We start from the raw sequence: 20,869 nt of genomic DNA on the forward strand, positions 1-20,869 counted from the left end.
AAGTCAAGATCTCTTCTCACTGATACCAGAGTATAGGACACAGAATAATCAATTCAACCCAGGTTCAGACTACAATGTTTCCTCACTGCCAGAACAATAGAACAGTGGAATCAATTGCCTAAAGAGGTCATGGGCTCTCCCACACTAGAGACATTCAAGGCAAAACTGGACAGCCAGCTGAGTGGGATGGTGTAAATTGGTGTCCTGCAACAGCAGGGGGTTGAGCCTGGTAGCCTTCATGGCCCCTTCCAGCTCTTACTATTCTATGATTCTATGTCCTGTGAACCTGTCCAGAAACTATGAGAAGAGAGAGAATATCCCAGTTGAAATATTCTGCAGGAGATTTCTATACCAGTTGTTTTCATCAGCCATTCCTACTGTATAGATTGGGCTTGCTTCTATCAAATTACAACATTCCAAGTTAGAAACCTCAACTCCTGAACATGAGCTTGAAGAAGAGGAGGAGGAGGAGGTAGAATGTATTAATAAACAAAATCAGTGAAGAGGTTAGTGAGAAGCAGACCACTGATTCAGGGCAAGAGATTGTAGTACAAAATAGATCAGAGGGGGAGGAGTGTGAGTTCATCAACACTGGAGCTTGTCATGAAGCCAAAGAAAGCCAAGTCTGGCATTCCCACCAAGTGACCCCTGAACAGCAAGAACCTTCCTGAGAGAGGAGCCAGCCCCTTTTGGAAGGAAAGGGAGAACAGGGGTATTCAGTTTTGAATCAACTCTTGACATTGGTGAGAGGTAACTCCACCAAATCAGAGGAATCACTGCTTTGATACATGCAAGTTGTTAATAACTTGATTATTACTCAAAGGCCAGCCTAGCTCAATAAAATTAAATTTAAAAAACTGCATTTTAGAAGCCTTTTACCTATGCTGATAATCATTACCACATGCCCCAAAATCTATTCTTCATTATAATATCATGAGAGTGTACTGTATGTAACTTTTTGTGCAGAAAGTTGAGGTCTAAAGCATTGGCTTTTTATCTGTAGTTTTAAAGCATACCGGACATAGCTTTGCATCTTAGGCTATTTATTGCAAATGTTATACTTGTTTCTATTTTTAAAAGCATCCCGGCAAAATTCATACATAGTAATTTTTATAATAAAATTTATAAATTTATAAAGATAGTAATTTTATATTAAAACAACACCTAATAATAAAGCAATAAAATACCTTCTTAAAATAAGTAGGGTAGCTGGCAATCCTGTTGGTCAGAACACTCAGGAAAACAAACATTTTTTAATTGCCAGTGGAGTATTTCCGAATTAGGACTCCACTGGATCATGTTAGGGAAAGCATTCTATATAGCAGGTGCTACAATGGGAAAGGCCTTTCTTTGCAACTTGACCAAATGAGCATCAGTAAGCCATGGCTGTGTCAATTACTAGTGCCTGTGGTTTGGTAGGGCTAATGCCCTGTACATGATGAAAAATAAATCTTTTATTTAATGTGATGCAACTACTCTGTTGACAATTCTCATAATCCTATCACATAAAAGGTCGTGAGGGAGATGGATAGCAAGCAAGATAGAACCCAGCCCTGGAAGTGTTAATGGAGCAGTGATGAGTGACTTTATCTTCCTTACTATCCCATCATAAACTAAGGAACAAGAAATCAAGAAGCCTTTGAATCCTAGGAATGCTCCATCTTGTAAGAACCATAGCTTATGCATATCTTTATCTTCCTTCTTGCTCCTCTTCTGAAGGAGCCCCCTCCATTCTTGGTGTCAGCGTAGCGTTTTAAGAGAAAGGGGAAAGCTATTTGATGTAGACAAAGGTTTGTATGAAAATATAATTCTGCTTTGTTAGCAGCCATCACACTCTAAAAGGCGCCGCTTTTGTTTTCTTGTAACGTTGTGAAAACCTCATGTCGGATCGAGAGCTACGGCCCTCACGACTAATCGCCTCTCCTTTGTGTTTTTAGATTATAGGGGCAATTAGTGTTGTCAAAACCTCTGGCAAGTCTCTTTGCTCTTGACAGGGTGTCAGTCCGACGGGCGCGAAATGGAAGGTGTTATAACTCTCCGGTAATTAGAATGCCTCCGATTTTGAAAATGCCAGCCAACGTGTATCAAGCTGGATGCACGGTGTAGTGGTGGGGGTTGGTGGGGAGGGAGTTCAGATGGGGGATGCAGATGAGCAATTAATTACAGGCTCTCATTCAGAGCACATTGCAGGCTGATGAACAGCAAAGGAAAATTAGTGTGATGCTTGTCTCCTAGTGAGTGGGCATCAACTCCATTCTTTCTCCTTGTGCTGCTGCCTGAGTTTTTCTGTTGATTTTCATTGCTTCTTGCATGTTGGAACACCCATTCTGCTGGATGGGCAAAGCATAAAAGATTAGTAGTAGTGTACTTCAATGAAATAGGGGTTTCAGAGGCCAAGCTTTTACTGTGATAGTAATGCTTTATATGACACAACTACAATCCAATATAGTACAATAGCAAGGACTCTTCCCTACTGCTCTCCCAGTAAGAACATAGGAAGGTGCCTTTAACTGAGTCAGGCAATTGGTCCTTCTATCTCAATGTTATCCACACCACCTGGCAGTAGTTCTCCAGCATTTCAGGGAAGCATTGCCCTACCTGAAGATGCCAGGGGTTGAGCCTGGGACCTTCTGCTTACAGAGCATGCGCACCACTGCTGGCTGCGTCCCCTGTTTCTCTTACATATTTGTCTAAGCTTCTTGTGCAAGACCAAATTTATATGTGAATTTTGGAAGAGCTTTCCAGCTGTCTGTGCTGTTGGATCATAATCTCTTTCTAAGGTTAGGAAGGTTAAGCAGTCTGGATTTTGTCAGGATGGACCAAGGGTCCTATAGCCATGATTCATTGACTGATTCTGTTGACAGTGCTTCTTCAGCAGTCTTGGAGCAAGCCCATGGCAGTTAATAAATAACTTCAGAAGTTAACTCGGACTTCTGGAATGACACATGAAATTTTGGGCACCTCCCTCAAACCAGCAAGCTGAGTAAACAGATAAGCCTTGTAACATGCCCCAAAGGTCAGTAAGCTCCTGCTTGCTTGAACCAACAGGGGAGAAGGGGGTAGACATTCCCTGGTGGAATTCCTTCTATTCAAGAACTATTAAACTAAAGGTAAGAGCCCTCTGGAATGTCACGCTGAGATGATGGTGGAGTTGATCTGCTTCACACACCAAACTGCATCCATTCTCTTCATGAGTAGTGGAGGGAAGAAGACAGTGTTCACTGCAAGCTCATCAATGAGGTACTCACTTTCCCAGGGAATAAAGTTGTTTTCTCCCTGATGAGTGGTGCTACTGGAAAGAGGTGGTGATTGTGTTAGCCATTTCTGGTGTGTTTGCAGGAGAGGGGACCGCTGCTTTGACTGTACCCCAAATATGACCACTTTCTGGTCTAGACAAAATAGGTTTGTTCTTCACAGCAGAGGAACAGAGTGCAAATCATATTTTTTTTCTCCTTAAAGGAAGATATGGATGAAATGGGGTAATCATTTGCATTCCCTCTTTAAATCATTCATATGCCACTTTTCCTTTGCTCAAGGTGACTTACAAAGCATCTAAAACAGTTTTCTAAAGGCAGTACAATGTGAGAAATAAATAGTTAAGTACCAAGGGAAACAGATGTGTCATCTCTTAACAGAAGGCAGCGAGAATGGAACAACCCCTAATCTGAACTGGGAGGCCATTCCCTAGTCACGTGGCACCTAGTCAATGTTCGTTCTTCAGAAAGTGAAGGCACATGGAGCAGGTTCTGATCTGGCCTGGGTGGTGATTTTGCTTGACGACTTCCCTACAATTCCAGTCCTGGGGAATAAAGATTCCAGTGGTTCTATTTCACAGCAGACTTTTCTGTCCTTTCAAGGGAGTCTCATTTTCTAGAAGCAAGTACCTCTTTATTGAAGGTTTTGGCTATTGTTGGGTTTTTTTTTTCAAATAGAAAAATCTCTAGGGAAATCCCGCAGCACCACCACCTTTGGGGGAAAGTATTGCCAAATACACATGCTGTCTATTTTTCCAACCTTCACAGTGTTACTGTGTCCACTCAGGGAAGCCCTTCTTGCAGATGTATGTGTTTCACTGTCCATGAAACTGGGACCATCTTCAACTGAGCAGTTTTCAGACATTTATATTTATTCCTTGATATATAAAATTTAATTTCTAAACCACTCATTAGTCAGAATGACTCTCTGGAGAGTTTACATAATCAAAATACACAGATGAAAAGCAATACATCAATAATATTTATCTTACATAAAGATAAACAATACAACAGTAAAAAAGCACTAAAATAACAACATTAGGCCCACTATAAACCCAGAGCAGTAATGCTCAAATCAATCCACAGCAGTAGTAAATACAGTGACATGTAAAATAGACAGAATAAAAATGTTAATGAAAATAATTAATGATTTTAATGAAAAAATTAAAATTATTAACTGTTAAAATATTGGATGAATAAAAAGGTTCTTACCTGAGACTGGAAGGCATGAAGGGTAGGTGCCAGGTGCACCTCCCTGGGAAGCCAATAGCATAATTGCTGTGCCACTGCTGAAAAAGCCCTTCCCCTTGTAGCCACCTTATTTATTTCCTTTAAAGGTGGTTCTCAGAGAGGGACCTCATATGATGACCTCAGAGCCTGGCTAGTTGTATATGGGAAGAGGCATTCCTTTAGCTAAACTTGCCCCAAGTTGTTTAGGGCTTTAGATGTTAGTGTAAGCACTGTGAATCATGCCCAGACTTCAACTGGCAACCCGTGAAGTTGGAAGAAGTTTGGCGTAATATGTTTGTATCAGCCGGTCCCCATCAGCAGCCTTGCTGCCCTATTTCAAACCAACTGAAGTTTCTGGACTGTCTTCAAAGGCAGCCCCATGAAGAGTGCATTACAATAATCCAAGCAAGAGGTTACCAGAGCATAGGCCACTGTTGAGAGACTCTGCCTGCCCAGATAGGATCATAGTTGATAAATTAGCCTGAGCATATAGAAGGTGCTCCAGACCACTGAGTCTGCTTGTGACTCTAGTGACAGTTCAGGATCCAGGATAATCCAGAGTATGAACCTTGTCCTTTAGGGGAACTGCAGCACTGTCAAGGACAGATATAATGTCACTCAATTAGACAGATGAATCCACCTCCCCCAACCAACATCATCTCTGTCCTATCTAGATTTATTGGCTGTCATCCAATCCATTACCAAGCCCAGACACTGATTTAGAAGAACCACTGCCCTCCCTGGATTAGATGAAAAAGAGAGACAGAGCTTAGTGTCAACAGCATATTGGTGACATCTCAGTCCACACCTCTGCATAACCCTCCCCAGTGGTTTAATGTAGAAGTTAAATAGTGTGGGGAATAAAATAGAGCCCTGCAGTACCTCATGGCATAACTGCCATGGTGAAGAGTAATAATCCCCCCAGCACCACTTTTGGGAATCAGCTAGTCAGGTAGGAACAGAACCATTACAAAACAGAGCCTCCAACTCCCAACCCCACCAGCCTATCCAGAAGGATACCGTGGCTGATGGTATTGGAAGCTACCTGAGAACCAACAGGTTCACGCTCCCCTTGTCTTTCTCCTGGCAAAGGTCATCCCTTTGGGCAACTAAAGCAATTTCCATTCTGAAACTGGGTCTGAAGCCTGATTGAAATGGACCAAGATGATCAGTTTGAATCAAGATGGATGAGCTAACCAAGCCTTGGGGTCACGTAACCACTTGCTTCAGAATTCATGCTTAGCAAGCAGAAGTAGCTTCATTACAAACTCAGATATACTCCACACACTCCACCCAGAACCACACACATTAGGTCTGGTAGGGTCTAGTGACTGTCCTTCATTTCTCTCTCTGAGCCTGTACATTCATCTCTACAACAGTAAAACACTGCTGGATTCCTACACAGATTTTCTTCAACTTCAGACCATCTTTAGAAATTATCTTGCTTGATCAGACCAGGCATGCTGGAAAATTCAAATACAGAGTGTGACCCTTGTCCCCAGACCTGATAACTGGAGGAACGTTGCTATTGAACATGGAGGCTTCATTCTGATAATGACTTGCTACTACTTGGTCAATTGGTTCTAAAATCGCATTGTTTCCTCACCTTTTCTGTCAGACCCATATTTCAGATGTGGGCATCCATCAAATGTCCTTGGCAGTTAAGACTGTTGGAGAGAAACAGAATAGATTTGTTTGTTCATTTGTTTTTGAACTGCCTCATCTACTTCAGTGTTTCTCTTACAGCTTCGCCATCTAACAATTTCTATCTGATTATCTGCTTTCGATGCAAATTCCACTGCATGGACATATAGTTGATAACAGCTTCCCAGGATGCATTTTACAATGAATTAGATATATACACAATTATCAAATGTGACTATTCTTGATTACTTGAAAAACACATAGCAACCTTCCCTTTGAGCATATGGTTTGTTTTATAACATATGTGATACATTGAGTAATTTTATTGCTGCTGCTATTGCTATTAGAGTGGTGATCAGTGTACTGCTGTACACAACATAGTGCACCTAATACCTAAGGCATGAGTAGTTAGGAAACAAATATTTCTTAGCACCTGTTCACTCTTCCCCTGGATAATCACTTGGAAAGCCATTCTGCAATTTAAGTATTGTCAATCATTCTAGTTCAACCTGCCCTTTGATACATCCTTCATGAAACACTCATTTCTTACTTTCAAGATCTCTTTGCAACTTCCATCACAAGCACACTTTGACTGTGTTGATAAAAAAATAACCTAAATCTCTTGTGTGCTTTGTTTACTCAACTTCTAGTAGAGGACAAGGAGTGATTTTTGACCCCATATTATGGGATTATTAAACCATCCAGATGACTCCTGCCTAGGTGGATTTCCCTCCATATCACTTTTCTTACGCATGGAGACATAGACAAAAGAAGTACAAAAGCAAATATTCCAGGTGGAATCTTCCCCCCACCTTCCCACTTGATACGAGAGTAGTGTTTTCACTCATGCTAATTTGTCTATCTTACTACCTAAGCTTGGTAGAACAAAGAAATTATGGGGTAGATTGATAAACACATTCAATGTGAGACTGACATACAGAGCCCCCACACGCAAGGGTTGTTCTTGCACTTATTGCTTAACACAGAAGCATCAAACTGACATTGGAAGTAGCTGCAGGGAAGAAGTACCAGGAACTTCAGGGTAGGGAGTCATAGTAATTTCTCACTAGCTTTATATTTCATTACCTAAAAATCCAGAAGTGGTCGTCTCTGTCCTCAACTACTGCCCAAGCTATACTTATTCTCAGACGACAAAAAATCTTCCACGGCTGTTCGTGTCTTTGTATTCTCAGATTGACAATGTATTTTGCATGGGCCAACCATTCTGAGACTGTTTGGAAGCTGTAACTAGTGGAGGGTATGCTGTCCCTGCTGTTGGTGGATATAGGTAGGAGCTACAGTCAGTCCTGTGGCAATTTCATGGGTGCCAGCAAGTTTCCAGGTCCAATTCAAGCTGCTGGTATTGATTTTTAAGCCTTTTACAGCCCATGATTTGCTTATCTCAGAGATGCTTGTCTGTACTGGAGAGGTTATCTGCAGTACCAAGCAGAGCCCCAGTTCTGTGGAACAGCTTTTCTCAAAAAGGGTACTTGTGTTTTTTTCTGTCCCATATTGCAGGCAGTTACTGAGCAGATGCAGAAAACTTAAGTATAAACATTTTGAACAATTTAAATCTAATACTCAGATCTATCAGCCTGCATCTACATTGACTTTTTCCTGAACAAAAAGAGAATAGCTGAAAAACTTGTTTGCGGCCTGTGGGTCACCTAGCGATGGGCTGTGGAGTGTGGGCGCATCTGATCACAGTTCTGATCTTGTGCTTTCCATTTTTAGTATTTCATGAAGAGGAAGGCACATGTTAAGAATATCTCCAGGAGTTATTTAAACTGTGTAAGCAATGATATTGAGGAACTACATATGCAAATTGCTTGACACCACAGTAACTCTTGAGATGAGAGGCTTTGTTGTCAGAATGTTGACTGTCATTGTAATCCTTTAGCATCCTCACAGAAGTACAAGACAACATTCCTTCTTGGGCCATTTGAGGTAGGAGGTGCTATGGCAGTTGCACCATTATTCGTAGATATTAATATTCTATATTGTGTTACATTGCAGAAGATTATCTTTTGAATGTGTCCATAGGTGCCAAATAGTGAACTTGCCCACACTGTTTGGATTGACTTGGAAATAAACAGAGTTAATACTGGTGGGTGAAGGAAGGAAATGACTATTACCCTGCTATAGAGAACATTGTGCCTGACCCTGGTAACACATGGGAGATGTTCTCCCAAGGTCTACTGCATCAGTGATGTGAAGTGGGAAATGTTGCATTATTTTATTTATTTATTTTTCGATTTATATCCTGCCTTTTTCCTACAAAGGGCTCAAGGCAGCTTACATCATTTTCCTCTTCCATCTTATCCCCACAACAACAACCCTGTGAGGTAGGTTGGCCTGAGAGTTTGTGACTGGCCCAAAGTCACCCAGTTGGCTCCATGGCTGAGCGGGACTAGAACCCAGATCGTCTGAGTCCCAGTCCCAGGCTCTTAACCACTGCACCACACTGGCTGTCTCAAGAATTATATGATTCTTCCATGGAATTACATGATTCTTCCATGGAAAATATTCCAGGTTTAGAAATACATTGTTTCAAGAAATGAATTGGTAACATGAATTAACAATAGAAATCAAATTGGACAACATCTCATATAAAATCAAAACTACAACTAATTTTTTGAGGTAACTGTCCTTAGGAAGAACATATAGTTGTTTAGGCATGTTAAGCTTAGCTTGTTAACCATTTTGAGAACCCTATTTTTTTTCTTAAAATCTTTTGTAAGGAAAGAATAGGCTATTGAGCTCTTATGTTCTAAAATATTTACAAGTACTCCAATAAAAATTATTTCCAAGTCAAACTTTGAATGTGCTTGTTTGTAACTATTTAAACCAGACAAAATGTACTTGGTTGAATCTTTTTTTTCTAATCAAATATTTCAGTTCAGCTACTTCTGACTCCAGGAAAAAGCATTCAGCATTTAAAATTAACACAACATACTTTTAAAAAGCATTTTGTTTACTAAATGGAATTCAGGTATTCAGACCTATCAATTCAGGGCCGCAAAAAACTTTCCAAAATATCTTCTTGTTGAACAGTTTCTGGAAAATCCACATCACTGTACTGCATCTGTAAGAGTTTGATCAGTATTGTGTTTTCTTTAGCCAACTTGTTTGCAAAGCTGTGTTCCCTCTTTAAAGAAAAAAAGAAAGAAAAAGAAAATACCTTGTGTCTCAGTCTGCGCTTGGCTCACAGTTGGCATGCCTACTCCCCAATCTTTCCATCTCATGTTGAATAGAGTGAATGAATTGTTTGCTAGGAAAAGAAGTGCAGTTTTGCATGCTACTTCAGACACCACAAATGTACAGTAAACAGTTACGTACAAATGCACTGTTTGTGACAATGCATTCAGAAGGCCAGTTGAATAGAAAGGTAGTTTACAGTGAACAGAGCGGAAATATTGGTCAGCCACAAAGTAGTTATGTGAATCATTGCTGGCTTCCCTTTCCCAGTAAGAACTTACATTCATTGAAGTTCTCCTGACCCACTTATAAGACACCATGACTTATGGTGACCCAGATCTGAAGCTGTGCTTGCTTGCTCTGTTTTGATAGCATTGCGGGATACCACAACAATGACCTTTTGGAACTGCTAGGAAACTACCTTTTCTGGCCTTCATAAGGTCTGCTGGGGTAGGTGGTTACAGTCTATACATAGCTGTTTCTCTATGGCATGGAAATTGTATTATGGAATAGTCATGGCTGACTGTGTGCAAGTTTGTTGTCTTCCTAGCCAGAGTCTCTGTTCAAACTAGTTTTGCAAGATTTTGTGTAGCATTTCAAGGGGAAATGGAAAAGCCAGTCCTTGCCCTTAGAACTGTTCAGCTGGTGTTGCTGCCTTAGATATGTGTACAGCTGTTCTATGATTATGATAACAGCCATAACATAGTTCACACACACACACACACACACACACACACACACGGGTGGGGGGAGATGGATATATTTATAAGTGTAGTATTTACTCATTTATTTAGTGACTTTGAGAGCCGCCTATTAAGCATCATGCTCTCTGGGCAGCCATTGCAATAAAAATACCCATAAAATAACATTAGAGAAATTGATTGATAAAATAATACAGTGAAAATATAATAATGAAATAAAACAAGATAAAATCACATTATACATAGTTAAATATAAATATAAATAAAATATAAATTAATATATTGAAACCAATGCAATTGGTCTGAAAGGTCTAAGTAGTACCAGAGGTGTGCCAAAAAAAAAAAAAAAAAGGTTTTTGTTAGGCACTTGGAACTCAACAGAGTAGGCACCTGGTGAATCTCAGAAGGTAGAGCATTCCATAATTGGGGTGCCTCCACAGAAAAGGATCTCCTCCTTACAGCTTCCCCTTTAAGTTCCTTGGGGGGGAGGGACTCAATGGAGGGCCTTAGTTGATGATCTTGGGCAATGGGCAGAAGTATGTGGAACAAGCTGGTCCCAAGCTGTCATAGTCAAGTGAATTTGGCTTGCACTGGAACAGGTAGACAGAACAACCAGTGAAGGAATGGTGTAATATGTTCATAAGAACTGGTCCTTATTAGCAACTGTACCGCCCTGTTCTGGATCATTTGCAAAGCCCAAAGCATGTTCAAGGGAAGCCCCACTTACAGTGCAGATGGATGGTAAGATAAGTGTGTACCCACTTGCATGGTTCTGGAGGAACTGAAACAGGAAATAGTTGGGCTTCTGCTGACTAGTGTACATTTGCAGTGGCATCTACTTTTGTTCCAGGCTGGCCTCACTGCGTTTGGCCTGACATGGTTAAAAGACTGGATGAGCCTGTTTATTTGTTGTGAAGTTTTTAGAGGAGGTGCTAGTGCGAAGGTCTTTTGTCCTGCCTATTCACTCCACTTTAAGCCTTCAGGTCTCGCATCACTTGAATATAACATGTATTTCTTCCTCTTGTTTATATGTCAGAGGGCAAAAGAGGCATACAAATCTTTCTGGAAGTCAAGAATTTATTCTCTTCTCAGATTTTCACGCCCTTCAACATGACCTTGATGACTGTTCCCTGTCTTTTTTATCGGTAGGTTCCAGTGTCTGTGGCCATGATGTCTCCTCAGATGATCACCCCGCAGCAGATGCAGCAAATTCTGTCTCCTCCCCAGCTCCAAGCCCTGCTGCAGCAACAGCAAGCAATTATGCTGCAACAGGTAAGGCGACTTGTCTTTAAGTGCCCATTATGTGGCAGCTGTTTCATGTGAGAGACACAGTTGACGTGTATGTGCATTTCTCGCACACAAGTGCAATGTGTTTCCTGTGTGTAAATTCTGAGGAAAGGCAATCTTTTGATTTCATGTTCTGGGCAATGGAGGATGAGAAATGCATTGGCCCAGGATTGCTTAGAGCCCCCCAGATGTTTTCACTTAAAACCCCCATTGCTTCTGCTGGTTAGGGGTACTGAGTGTTGTAGGCCAAACCATTTTGGAGTGCTACAAGTTACACACCTCTGTGTACTGTGTCATAGATCAATTACGATGTGAAGCCTTTACAGCCAAATTCAGCAGTTCATAGTTTAAAGAGTTTATTCTTGTCTGCGTCTTCAGCATGTGAACATTATGCTATAGGATAGTTTCAGTTTTGCCTCTGTAAAAGGCAAAACTGGTGGGGGTGGAGACTGGGATTTCAGTCACCATAGAAATGTACATTTTAAATACTGTCAGGTAGTAGTGCAGTTCAAACTACCTTGTCCAACTCTTTCATCTCTCCATGCCCATATTTCTCTTGCACTAGCACTAGCCAAGGACTAAAGTAGAAAGTCTGTTTATGCAAAACAGAGAGTTAAGTCTCATCTATACAAAATTTGAGAGTTAAGCCTTACTGCAGGGTAATTAGAAGTGTGTGTGCTGTTTTGGGAAATGAATTTCTTTTTCTAGCTATAAACTGCTGCATTTTGAATGCTCAGAAACCCCACCCCACAATAATTTCTTCATTGAAGCAACACTTTCATTAACATATTTGGATCCGTTATGACATCTGAGTAAACATGATTGTACATTTGCTTTACTTTAACTGGAAAGATCACTATTTTATTTCTGCCTCTCCCTTCTTGGATGTTCCCAAGAAATGCTAATACCTTAAAATATGTATAACTGCAATAAGACTGAAGTGGTAAGTTGGTTTCATACACCATTCAAGTATTTTCTGCCTTAAAGAAATAGAAACATAGAAACAGAGCGAGTCAGAAGGGGCCTCCCCGGCCATCTAGTCTAGAAATAAAGAAGGACTAAAAGCAACACCTATTTAAAAGTAACTGGATGTTGCCTTCCAAATGAAACTTATGTCCGGTGATACTTTTCTTGCTTATTTATCCTTCCAAATAATAACAGTCAACTTTCTCAAAATGTGATATGTATAACATTATTACAATTTGATGCAAGTTTGTATTTTTGTTTCAATGACAGAGAAAGTTCTGTGTTGGAGAATTCAGTTCTAGTGTTTCATTTGAGTTGTGCAGTATGAATAACTTTTACAAGAATACTTGGGTGTTGCAAAATATATGCGTGTTCGTACAACTTTATTTTAAAACAAACCACTATTTTGCCTGGGGAGTTCTTTTTTTCATTTACAGCTACACATACTTGGTAAGGCTTTTTCTTTTCTTTTTTTCTTCACTAGAAATGTATCTTGGCTAACTCTGTACCTAGTTCTTCTCTCTTATGGCTCTGAACACGAATGGCATCTGCTTGCCTCTAATTTGAGGTTGAATTTGGATTAAATTCTCCCACTGTAGAAGCTTGATTTGGCTCTTTTAAAAATTATGCTTTATTTGGCAAAAGGTAAATGCTTTTTCTTTTTTCCTTCTCCCAAATATGAAATGATAAGTACAAGAAAGGAGATGAGATACCCCAACAAAAGACAACTGTTTGGACAAACGCTTGCTCCAGGGAGGGGGACCAAGTATGAAAATCTGCAGCATCCTCCACACCCTTCCTTTTGCCTTCAGTACCTGTTTACTTCAAACATGCTGATAAGGAGTCAAGGTTGGCCCCAGGGAAAGAACAAAGGGTAAACACTAACTTGGGTGGGGTTCTTCCTACTCCAAGCCTCTTTGGAGCCAGATAGAGAAACACGTTTGACTACAAATTAAACAGCCTAAGCCGGAATAGCTGGCATTCTCCATGAGAAGAAAACCAAACATCACACCTCTCACCTCTTGACCCAATGTTCTCAGAATCCCATATAGAGACCTGGTTTTGATTGGCTTTTGGATAAACAGGGAGGCTTTCCAAACCTGTTCAGCAGACATAAAGAGAAAAGTTTCTGCTGCCAGCATTGTCAACTACAAGCTGATAAGGACTCTCCCAGAACCCCCAGGGGCATTCTTCAGAAGCCAGCTTTTTTCCAGGGTTTTACAAACCTGTGCTGACCTTTCCTGTAGTTCTGGCCCCCTCCTGTGGAAAACAATCAAATTTGTAAATTACCTGTTTGGAAGGGCACAGTATCAGGGTACTGCCATTGGCACCCCTTCGCAATAGCACGATAATGCAACTCAGTGCATGCTGGATCTCGGAATAATCCTTTATCAACGGATTCATACTGCATTGCAGAGTTTAAATGCTTATGTACAGTATATCTTGGCCAGTCTCCCTTTCAGAGAACATAACTGAAACACTAACTAGAAGTGACGTATGATTCCATAGAAGCCCTCCATTACCTTCATAGCACTGGTTAAAGGTCTCTTGGAAAAAACTAGAGAAAGGCAGAGTCTATGTGTATACAAATTGATGATGATTATAGGTCAGGTTTAACTCAGATTTTTGGAATTTTAAACTGGAGTTTAAAATGTAATAATTCTTTAAACTTGCCTAACTACTTCTGAAAGTGAACTGTATCAACCTTCACTTAATCCTGAAAATGCTATAAAAATAACACAAAAGGCTGTTAACCTGTATTCACCCTGGGTTGGGTTTAAAACAAGGAGATTGCAAATCACTAAAATGATAGGCAGATTGAAAATACTAATATGCCATATTTGTGGGTGGTGCTTCATATATTTGCTAAATAATGATACATACAATTGATTATTCTAATCACAAAAAACCTGTTAATTGCCAACTAAACAGAGCATTTAAAACATCTAGGAAAATATATGTATCATTTTAGCTACAGAAAGTAAGGAACAGTCCAAAAATTTGGTCACTCTAACTCATGCATCTTTGACTAAAGTGGTCTCCTCTGTACTAGCTGGGGATGATGGGGAGCTATAATCTAACACACCTGGAAGGCACCAAGTTGGAAAGGCAGGTTTAGAGAGTGAAGGTCCCACAGCTTTCCAGAAGCAAGAGCTTGTAGTGTCAGGCAGAATTGTAAATTGAAAATGAAATACCAGTTTATAGAATAAATATTCATACTTGTAGACAATTTGTAAGTGCGCAAGATCACCTCAGGGGGCACAGAATGATTTTGCTAATAGGATGATATTTCCTGGAGCCAGGGACAGGGTCCGAGTATCTCAGATGGTTAACTGGTGTCAGACCCATAATGCCACTAAAATGTAGTACCTGTTTTACATTTACATTTACTGCTTTACTTAAAAAAAGATATTTTCCCTTGTGCCTTTTGTGTACATAGAAAAACAAATACTACCTTTTGAGGTTAGGCTTTTGACCTCTTTTCCCCTCCTCAATGGTGGGAAACCTATCAAAATTGTGATGAATTTGTGTGTCCTTTCAGTGCCATCTGTTGAAGCATTTCTGAGGGGTTTGCAGTTTAATCACAGACTCTTTTAAAGAGGTTGGAACCACTCCAGTGCCTGAGCTTGGTAATGGATTGGATGAGGACGAATAAACCAAGACTTAATCCAGATAAGATGGAGGTGCTGTTGGTGGGTGGGAGCAAGGGTCATCTGTCCAGTTGGGTGACATTATACCTGCCTTGCACACCCCCTAAAGGACAGGGTTCATAGTCTGCGGATTATCCTGGACCCTGAACTGTCACTAGAGACACAAGCAGACTCAGTGGTCCGGAGCACCTTCTATATGTTCAGGCTAATTTTTCAACTATGATTCTATCTGGGCAGGCAGTCTCTCTCAACATGCTCTGGTAACCTCTTGCTTGGATTATTGTAATGCACTCTACATTGGGGCTGCCTTTGAAGACAGTCCAGAAACTTCAGTTGGTTTGAAATAGGGCAGCAAGGCTGCTGATGGGGACCGGCTGATACAAACATATTACGCCAAACTTCTTCCAACTTCACGTCTGGACTTGAGTCACAGTGCTTATGATACTATTTAAAGCCCTAAGCAACTTGGGGCAAGTTTATCTAAAGGAATGCCTCTTCTCATATACGCCTACCCAAACTCTGAGGTCATCGTATGAGGTCCTTTTCTGAGAACCACCTTTAAAGGAAATAAAGAGCCTTTTCGGGAAGGGGAAGGGCCTTTTTGGCAGTGACACCTGGATTGTGTTATTAGCTCCCCATGGAGGTGTGCTTGGTGTCTACACTTCACTACTTCCAGCATCAGGTGAAAACATTTTTATTTACCCAATATTTTAACAGTTAATGATTTAAATTATTTTCATTAAAAATTTTTTCTGTTTTACTGCTACTGTACCGTGGATTGATTTGAGCATTACTGCTGTGGGTTCAATGTGGGCCTATCATTGGTGTTATTTTAGTGTTGTCTGTATATTGATGTGTTATTTATCTTTGATTCTAATGTATTACTTTTTTTGTGTTTTGGTTATGGAAAACCACTAAGAGAGCCATTTTAGCTATGTTTGTTTGTTTGATTAATTAATTAATTAATTACTAATCTCTGGAAGAAGTTGAACGGACAGAATACTTCATAGCATCTTAGAGAATAACAGACTACATGCTGTACTGTAGCTATGAGTAAGGAAGCCTCAGCAGCCTAAACAATGTGAGAGCCGGAGTGGCGTAGTGGTTAAGAGCATGGGACTGGGACTCAGACGATCTGGGTTCGAGTCCCCACTCGGCCATAGAGCCAACTGGGTGACTTTGGGCCAGTCACAGATTCTCAGCCCAACCTACCTCACAGGGTTGTTGTTGTGGGGACAAGATGGAGGAGGAGAATGATATAAGCTGCCTTGAGCCCTTTGTAGGAAAAAGGTGGGATATAAATTGAAAAATAAACAAACAAACAGGTCCAGAACACTGGCTGAGGCAAAAGCAGATACAGGGAAACTTCCAGGTAGAAATGCTGGAGGAACAGTAAAGCATGCTCTTCCATGTCTTCTGTAAGGTAAACTGCCACGTCCAAGGAGACAAGACAGTAGAATGTAATGTCTTTTGCCACTAAATCCCTTTGGCATTGCCCATTAATCCTCATCCCCAGTGGTAAGTCCTTCTATAAGTAATTACATTCACTCACATTTATCCTTTTCTACCCTGTTCCTCTGTCTAGCAACCTTCTCCATCTTTCCCAGTGTCAAAATGGTAATATGTAAGTTCCTTGGAGGCATAGATTGGTCTCTTCTGCTGGTGAAACACTATTAAGTGCCACACATGTTAATGATACTGTATAAATTGCTCCTCCATCCCTCTGCTGATCTTCAGACACTGGGAAAAGGTCCCTATTTCTGATCTCTTCTTGTTGTTCCATCAGCCACTCCCTTTGATTGTTGTTCGCTGCAGAATTTATTGGTTATTAGTACCTTGCTACTTGTTTAATCTCTTGTGCTTGGTTTTGAATTATTGCTTGCATTACTGATTTTAAATTTTGTTAGGTTTCCTGTAGAACTTTTTAGACTTAAATGCACAATACTGAAGTTACAGTAAATAAAAAGAATAATTTTTTTTCTTTTGGTCTTTGTAACATCAATGCAAAATCTAGCTGGACTAGAAAAATGCACCTTTATCTGTCTTCATCTGCTAATGCAAGTATTTGCACACAAATAGTTCGAGAAGAACTCAGAGGTACTGTTAGTGTTATGTATGAAAATGCCCCTTAAAGGAATACAAGCAAGTGAACAAGATGTGAATTGAATACAGAATGAGGGTGGGGGATTGTGGTATTCATATAGCTGGAACACAAAGCAATAATAGAATGGATAACCATAAAATAATTGAGATACATTTGGCCCTCCACATTTGCAAGGGTTAGGGGTACAGGGGTGAAAGTGAAAAAACAGAGTTTCTCTTGACCCCCTCCCCCCCGAGAACCACAAGATGCACCACACACGGAGATACAAAACAACATGAGTGAGGGTGGCTAGTGCCAAGTCGAGAGTGTGAGTCCCCAGACAGAGCGCATAGTTCACAGTTCTTTAGTCTATATGCATCATCTGCAATTTTCCACGGTAGGCTGTGAAAAAATACATCATTTTTGATGAAAGTTAAACCAGTGAAAGTTGTGATTCGACTGTAATGGAAAGTCCATCCATGTATTTTTAGAATGCCATGAGAAGAGAGGGTTTAACTTTATGCTTCTGGTGAAATAGGTGGGGATGGGCAAATCTGTCCATTTTACCTTTTCTCTTGTTCAAATTTTAAAAATCTCCAGTGCTTTCCAGCTGTTTATGATAAGTTATTTTCTGAAAATGAATGAAATTCTCACTTGTCTCTAGTGGTCAAATGGAGTAGGTACAGCTACTCTTCACATCAAGAGGACTATATACTGTACTTGCCTGCCCTGCAGCTGTTAAAGACAAGGAGCTTGTCAGGAAAAAAAGAGGGAACAATTGTAATTCAACCAAAAAAAAAAAAAAAAGGGGGGGGGGAAAGGAAAGGGGGCAGGAGAGGAGAGGAGAGACGAAAACCCATTTCAGTAAACAGGTTCTCAAAGCCTTGAGCCAAGCATGCCAAGCTCTTTGCCTGGGGGGACAAATTTATCAGTTCTACTTTTTCCACTTTTCTACTTTGTAAAATTTTGAATTCTTTCTATGAAATTTGAAGAAATTTACAAAATTTGCTAAGTTCTTACTGAAATAAATCTCTGAACTGAATCAAAATCTCACAGATCTCTACAAACAGAGTGCGCAGCAGCTCATTCTACATTCTATGCCACTATGTGCAGATTCCCATATCTTTCCTCCATTTATCTTACAGATAGTGTAGAGATGGACAGAAAGAGGTTACAGCCTGGGTCTCATACAATTCAAATATGTTGTTAGTGAGTCATATTCTTTCCTTTCTGGGAATGCTCTTTTTGATTGACTCTAGTTTGTTGGCACGTACACCCTCTGGAAAAATATTACATTTAGCTGTTTGCTTCCATTTCACAAATATTTCAAGTTCTAATTTCACTGTCCCTTTTCTTTAGGACTTTTTTTGTCCTGCAAATCAATATTTCATCAGCAGAATTACCTACAAAACAATCAAATGCTGCTTTTCTGTAAATGATGACTTAATGCAGAACTTAGCTGTTGAACAGACTGTGGGTACTACAGCTGGAATGCAGAAAGCGGCTTAATCAGAGCACACAATACTTGCAGAATTTGCTTCTTTGGAAGCTCTAAGTATTTCCAGTTCTAACTCACATGCATCTAATGTATAGTGCTAGTGAATCTGAGAAAGGAGGATGCTCTGGATGCCAGTGTGATTCAGAGGACAGAGTAGGAATGCAATGTCCCTGGGATACTGGGTATCTTGACCAAGATAATCTCTCAACTTGTTTCACATCTGAAGAATAGGCATGTCAGTCACATCCTTCAAATAATGCTTGTGAGGATTAACAAACTATGAATAATCTAGTAGATATGTATAGTACAAGGCCAACAAAACTGAACAGCTTTTTTTGGAGTCACACATTGTGACCCTAGTCAACTCAATTTTGCGATTGCTGCTTGGACCTGTTATGGAATGGTAACCCTACAGTGAGCTCATATTTTAGTTGGCTCCCAGGCCTAGAAATGTAGTTGCAAATGGTTGCCATGTTCTGAAACTCTCGAATGTCTCATCTGCTTTCTATATTCTTCTTTCTTGCCGGTTCCTCAGCTGCAGGAATACTACAAGAAGCAGCAGGAGCAACTTCATCTGCAGCTACTGACTCAGCAGCAAGCTGGAAAGCAGCAAGCCAAAGAGGTGCGTCTGGTCTCTAGGTGCAGAAATCTCTTGTAGTTTGTGCTAGCATCTCTGCAGAAAGTAAAGATCCCTCCCCTTGCTTTTTCGTTTTTATTTTAAATTGTATTTTAAATTTAAAGAAAAAAAATCCATTGGGAAATGGAGCCAAAGGAAAAAAAACAGGCCACCCTTCCTTATTCTAAGCACATGCTTAACCTCACAATTTCTGCACAAGTCACTGCTTTCAAGAAATTCTCATAGGCCCTCAGTAATTTATTGGAAATCTGTTGCCTTTCAGGATACTTGCCTGCAATGGCAAATATATGATTTTCACTTTAGGAATCAAATTGAAAATCATAGATATTTGCAGCATCCCTGCTATTAGCACTCCTGCCAGAATCATAATGCAGAGTGCTGTGAAAGCACTCTTTAGCAGTTGTATTGCTGCCCTGTGAGCACATGTTACAGCTCTATGATAATCTGGAAAATGTGATAGGCTTGTCACAATAACACAACAGGCAGAACTTATTTAAGGACCACCTGCTTGAATCTTGGGAACTCTGTTATTCCCTGGATCTAACATCCATGTCTTGAAGTACTCACCTCTCCCATCCTGATGAATTTGTTTTATCGTGTATTTGCATAGTTAATAGGCTTGTGATTGAACAGACAATTAAAATAACTATATGCAGCAAGCAATTTTAGTCTCTTTCGCACAGGTTTGTGCAAGGACAAGTTGAAACTCATTCAACTATAATGAGTTCAAACACTTCTGTGTTGACAAAATCCTTCCACAAACCTTTTGTAATATGAGATGGAGTACTTTTCACTACTGAGGCACCTTGAGTGCCAAGGAATCCTTTGCAATACTTACATCATTTCCTTCATGTCAAGCTTGTTGTGAATTATTGTGGTTAACTTTCCTTTAGCACTGTTTATATTAAAGTTGGGTGTTTATCAAGTTCTCCAGTTAGTGTTGGTTTGATAGAGGCACTAGTACAGCAGTGCTATTCTGTTTTCTCCTTAAAACAGATTTTGATCATTCCTGTCATGTCAGAGATGATGTGTGCTGCTTCTAATCGCTTTGTTGTTAGATTTTTTCCATCTATTGAAATAGCTCCAGAAAGCCATCTGTCATGGATGAAATTACCAACAGCTCAAATCTGTTTGGTTTGTAGTTGATGAATATTGTTAATGACTAGTATGCATGTTATGGCCAGTTTAGCTACTCTTACTGCAGATGGCCAAAAACAAAATTAATCTGTGTGCAGGTCCCCATAAAACATACTAGAGCTCCCTCTTAGAAGCATTGTCTTCTCCTGCCCCTCTCATCTAATAGTTCTACCAGCTGTTCTGTTAGGCCAAGTGGGGTAGGGGCATAAAACTCTATGGCAGAAAGGGACCTCCATGTGTTGGCTGTAATGTACAGAGAGACTGACTTCTGAAAACCGTTGGCCTAGTAGCCAATGCATGTCCTAGTAGCCAACATGCAAGCTTGTTTTGACTATGATTATATGAAGGAGTGGCATTTTAAGTCATATGCTGTTTAAATACTATTGGCTATATGTTAAATTATAGCAATGTACTGTTTCTTCCTTGACCTCAGAGGACATTCCAAACTCTTTGGGAAGTTGCTGCTCCCTGGCACTTGCTCCCTCAAGGAAAGGGGCGATCCCTTCCTCCCCAGCCTCACAGTTTGAATCTGCATAGTGACAACAGTGCAGGGTTTTTGCAAAGCTCTGCAGGGTGTTTTTGT

At 40.3% G+C, this 20,869-nt stretch overlaps 1 protein-coding gene across 3 annotated transcripts in view; it reads left to right on the top strand.

The window, feature by feature from the left end:
• Positions 1–20,869, top strand: part of FOXP4 (forkhead box P4) — a 173,562-nt gene that overhangs the window by 91,846 nt on the left and 60,847 nt on the right. For all 3 annotated transcript variants that reach the window (XM_044444980.1, XM_044444970.1, XM_044444990.1), the window contains exons 4-5: positions 11,177–11,299; positions 19,048–19,134. In XM_044444980.1, the coding sequence (XP_044300915.1) occupies positions 11,177–11,299; positions 19,048–19,134 (210 nt within the window). The remainder of the gene's footprint in view (positions 1–11,176; positions 11,300–19,047; positions 19,135–20,869) is intronic.

Source organism: Varanus komodoensis, unplaced genomic scaffold (genome assembly GCF_004798865.1).
Source record: "Varanus komodoensis strain SLA01 unplaced genomic scaffold, ASM479886v1 scaffold1, whole genome shotgun sequence".
NCBI lineage: Eukaryota > Metazoa > Chordata > Lepidosauria > Squamata > Varanidae > Varanus > Varanus komodoensis.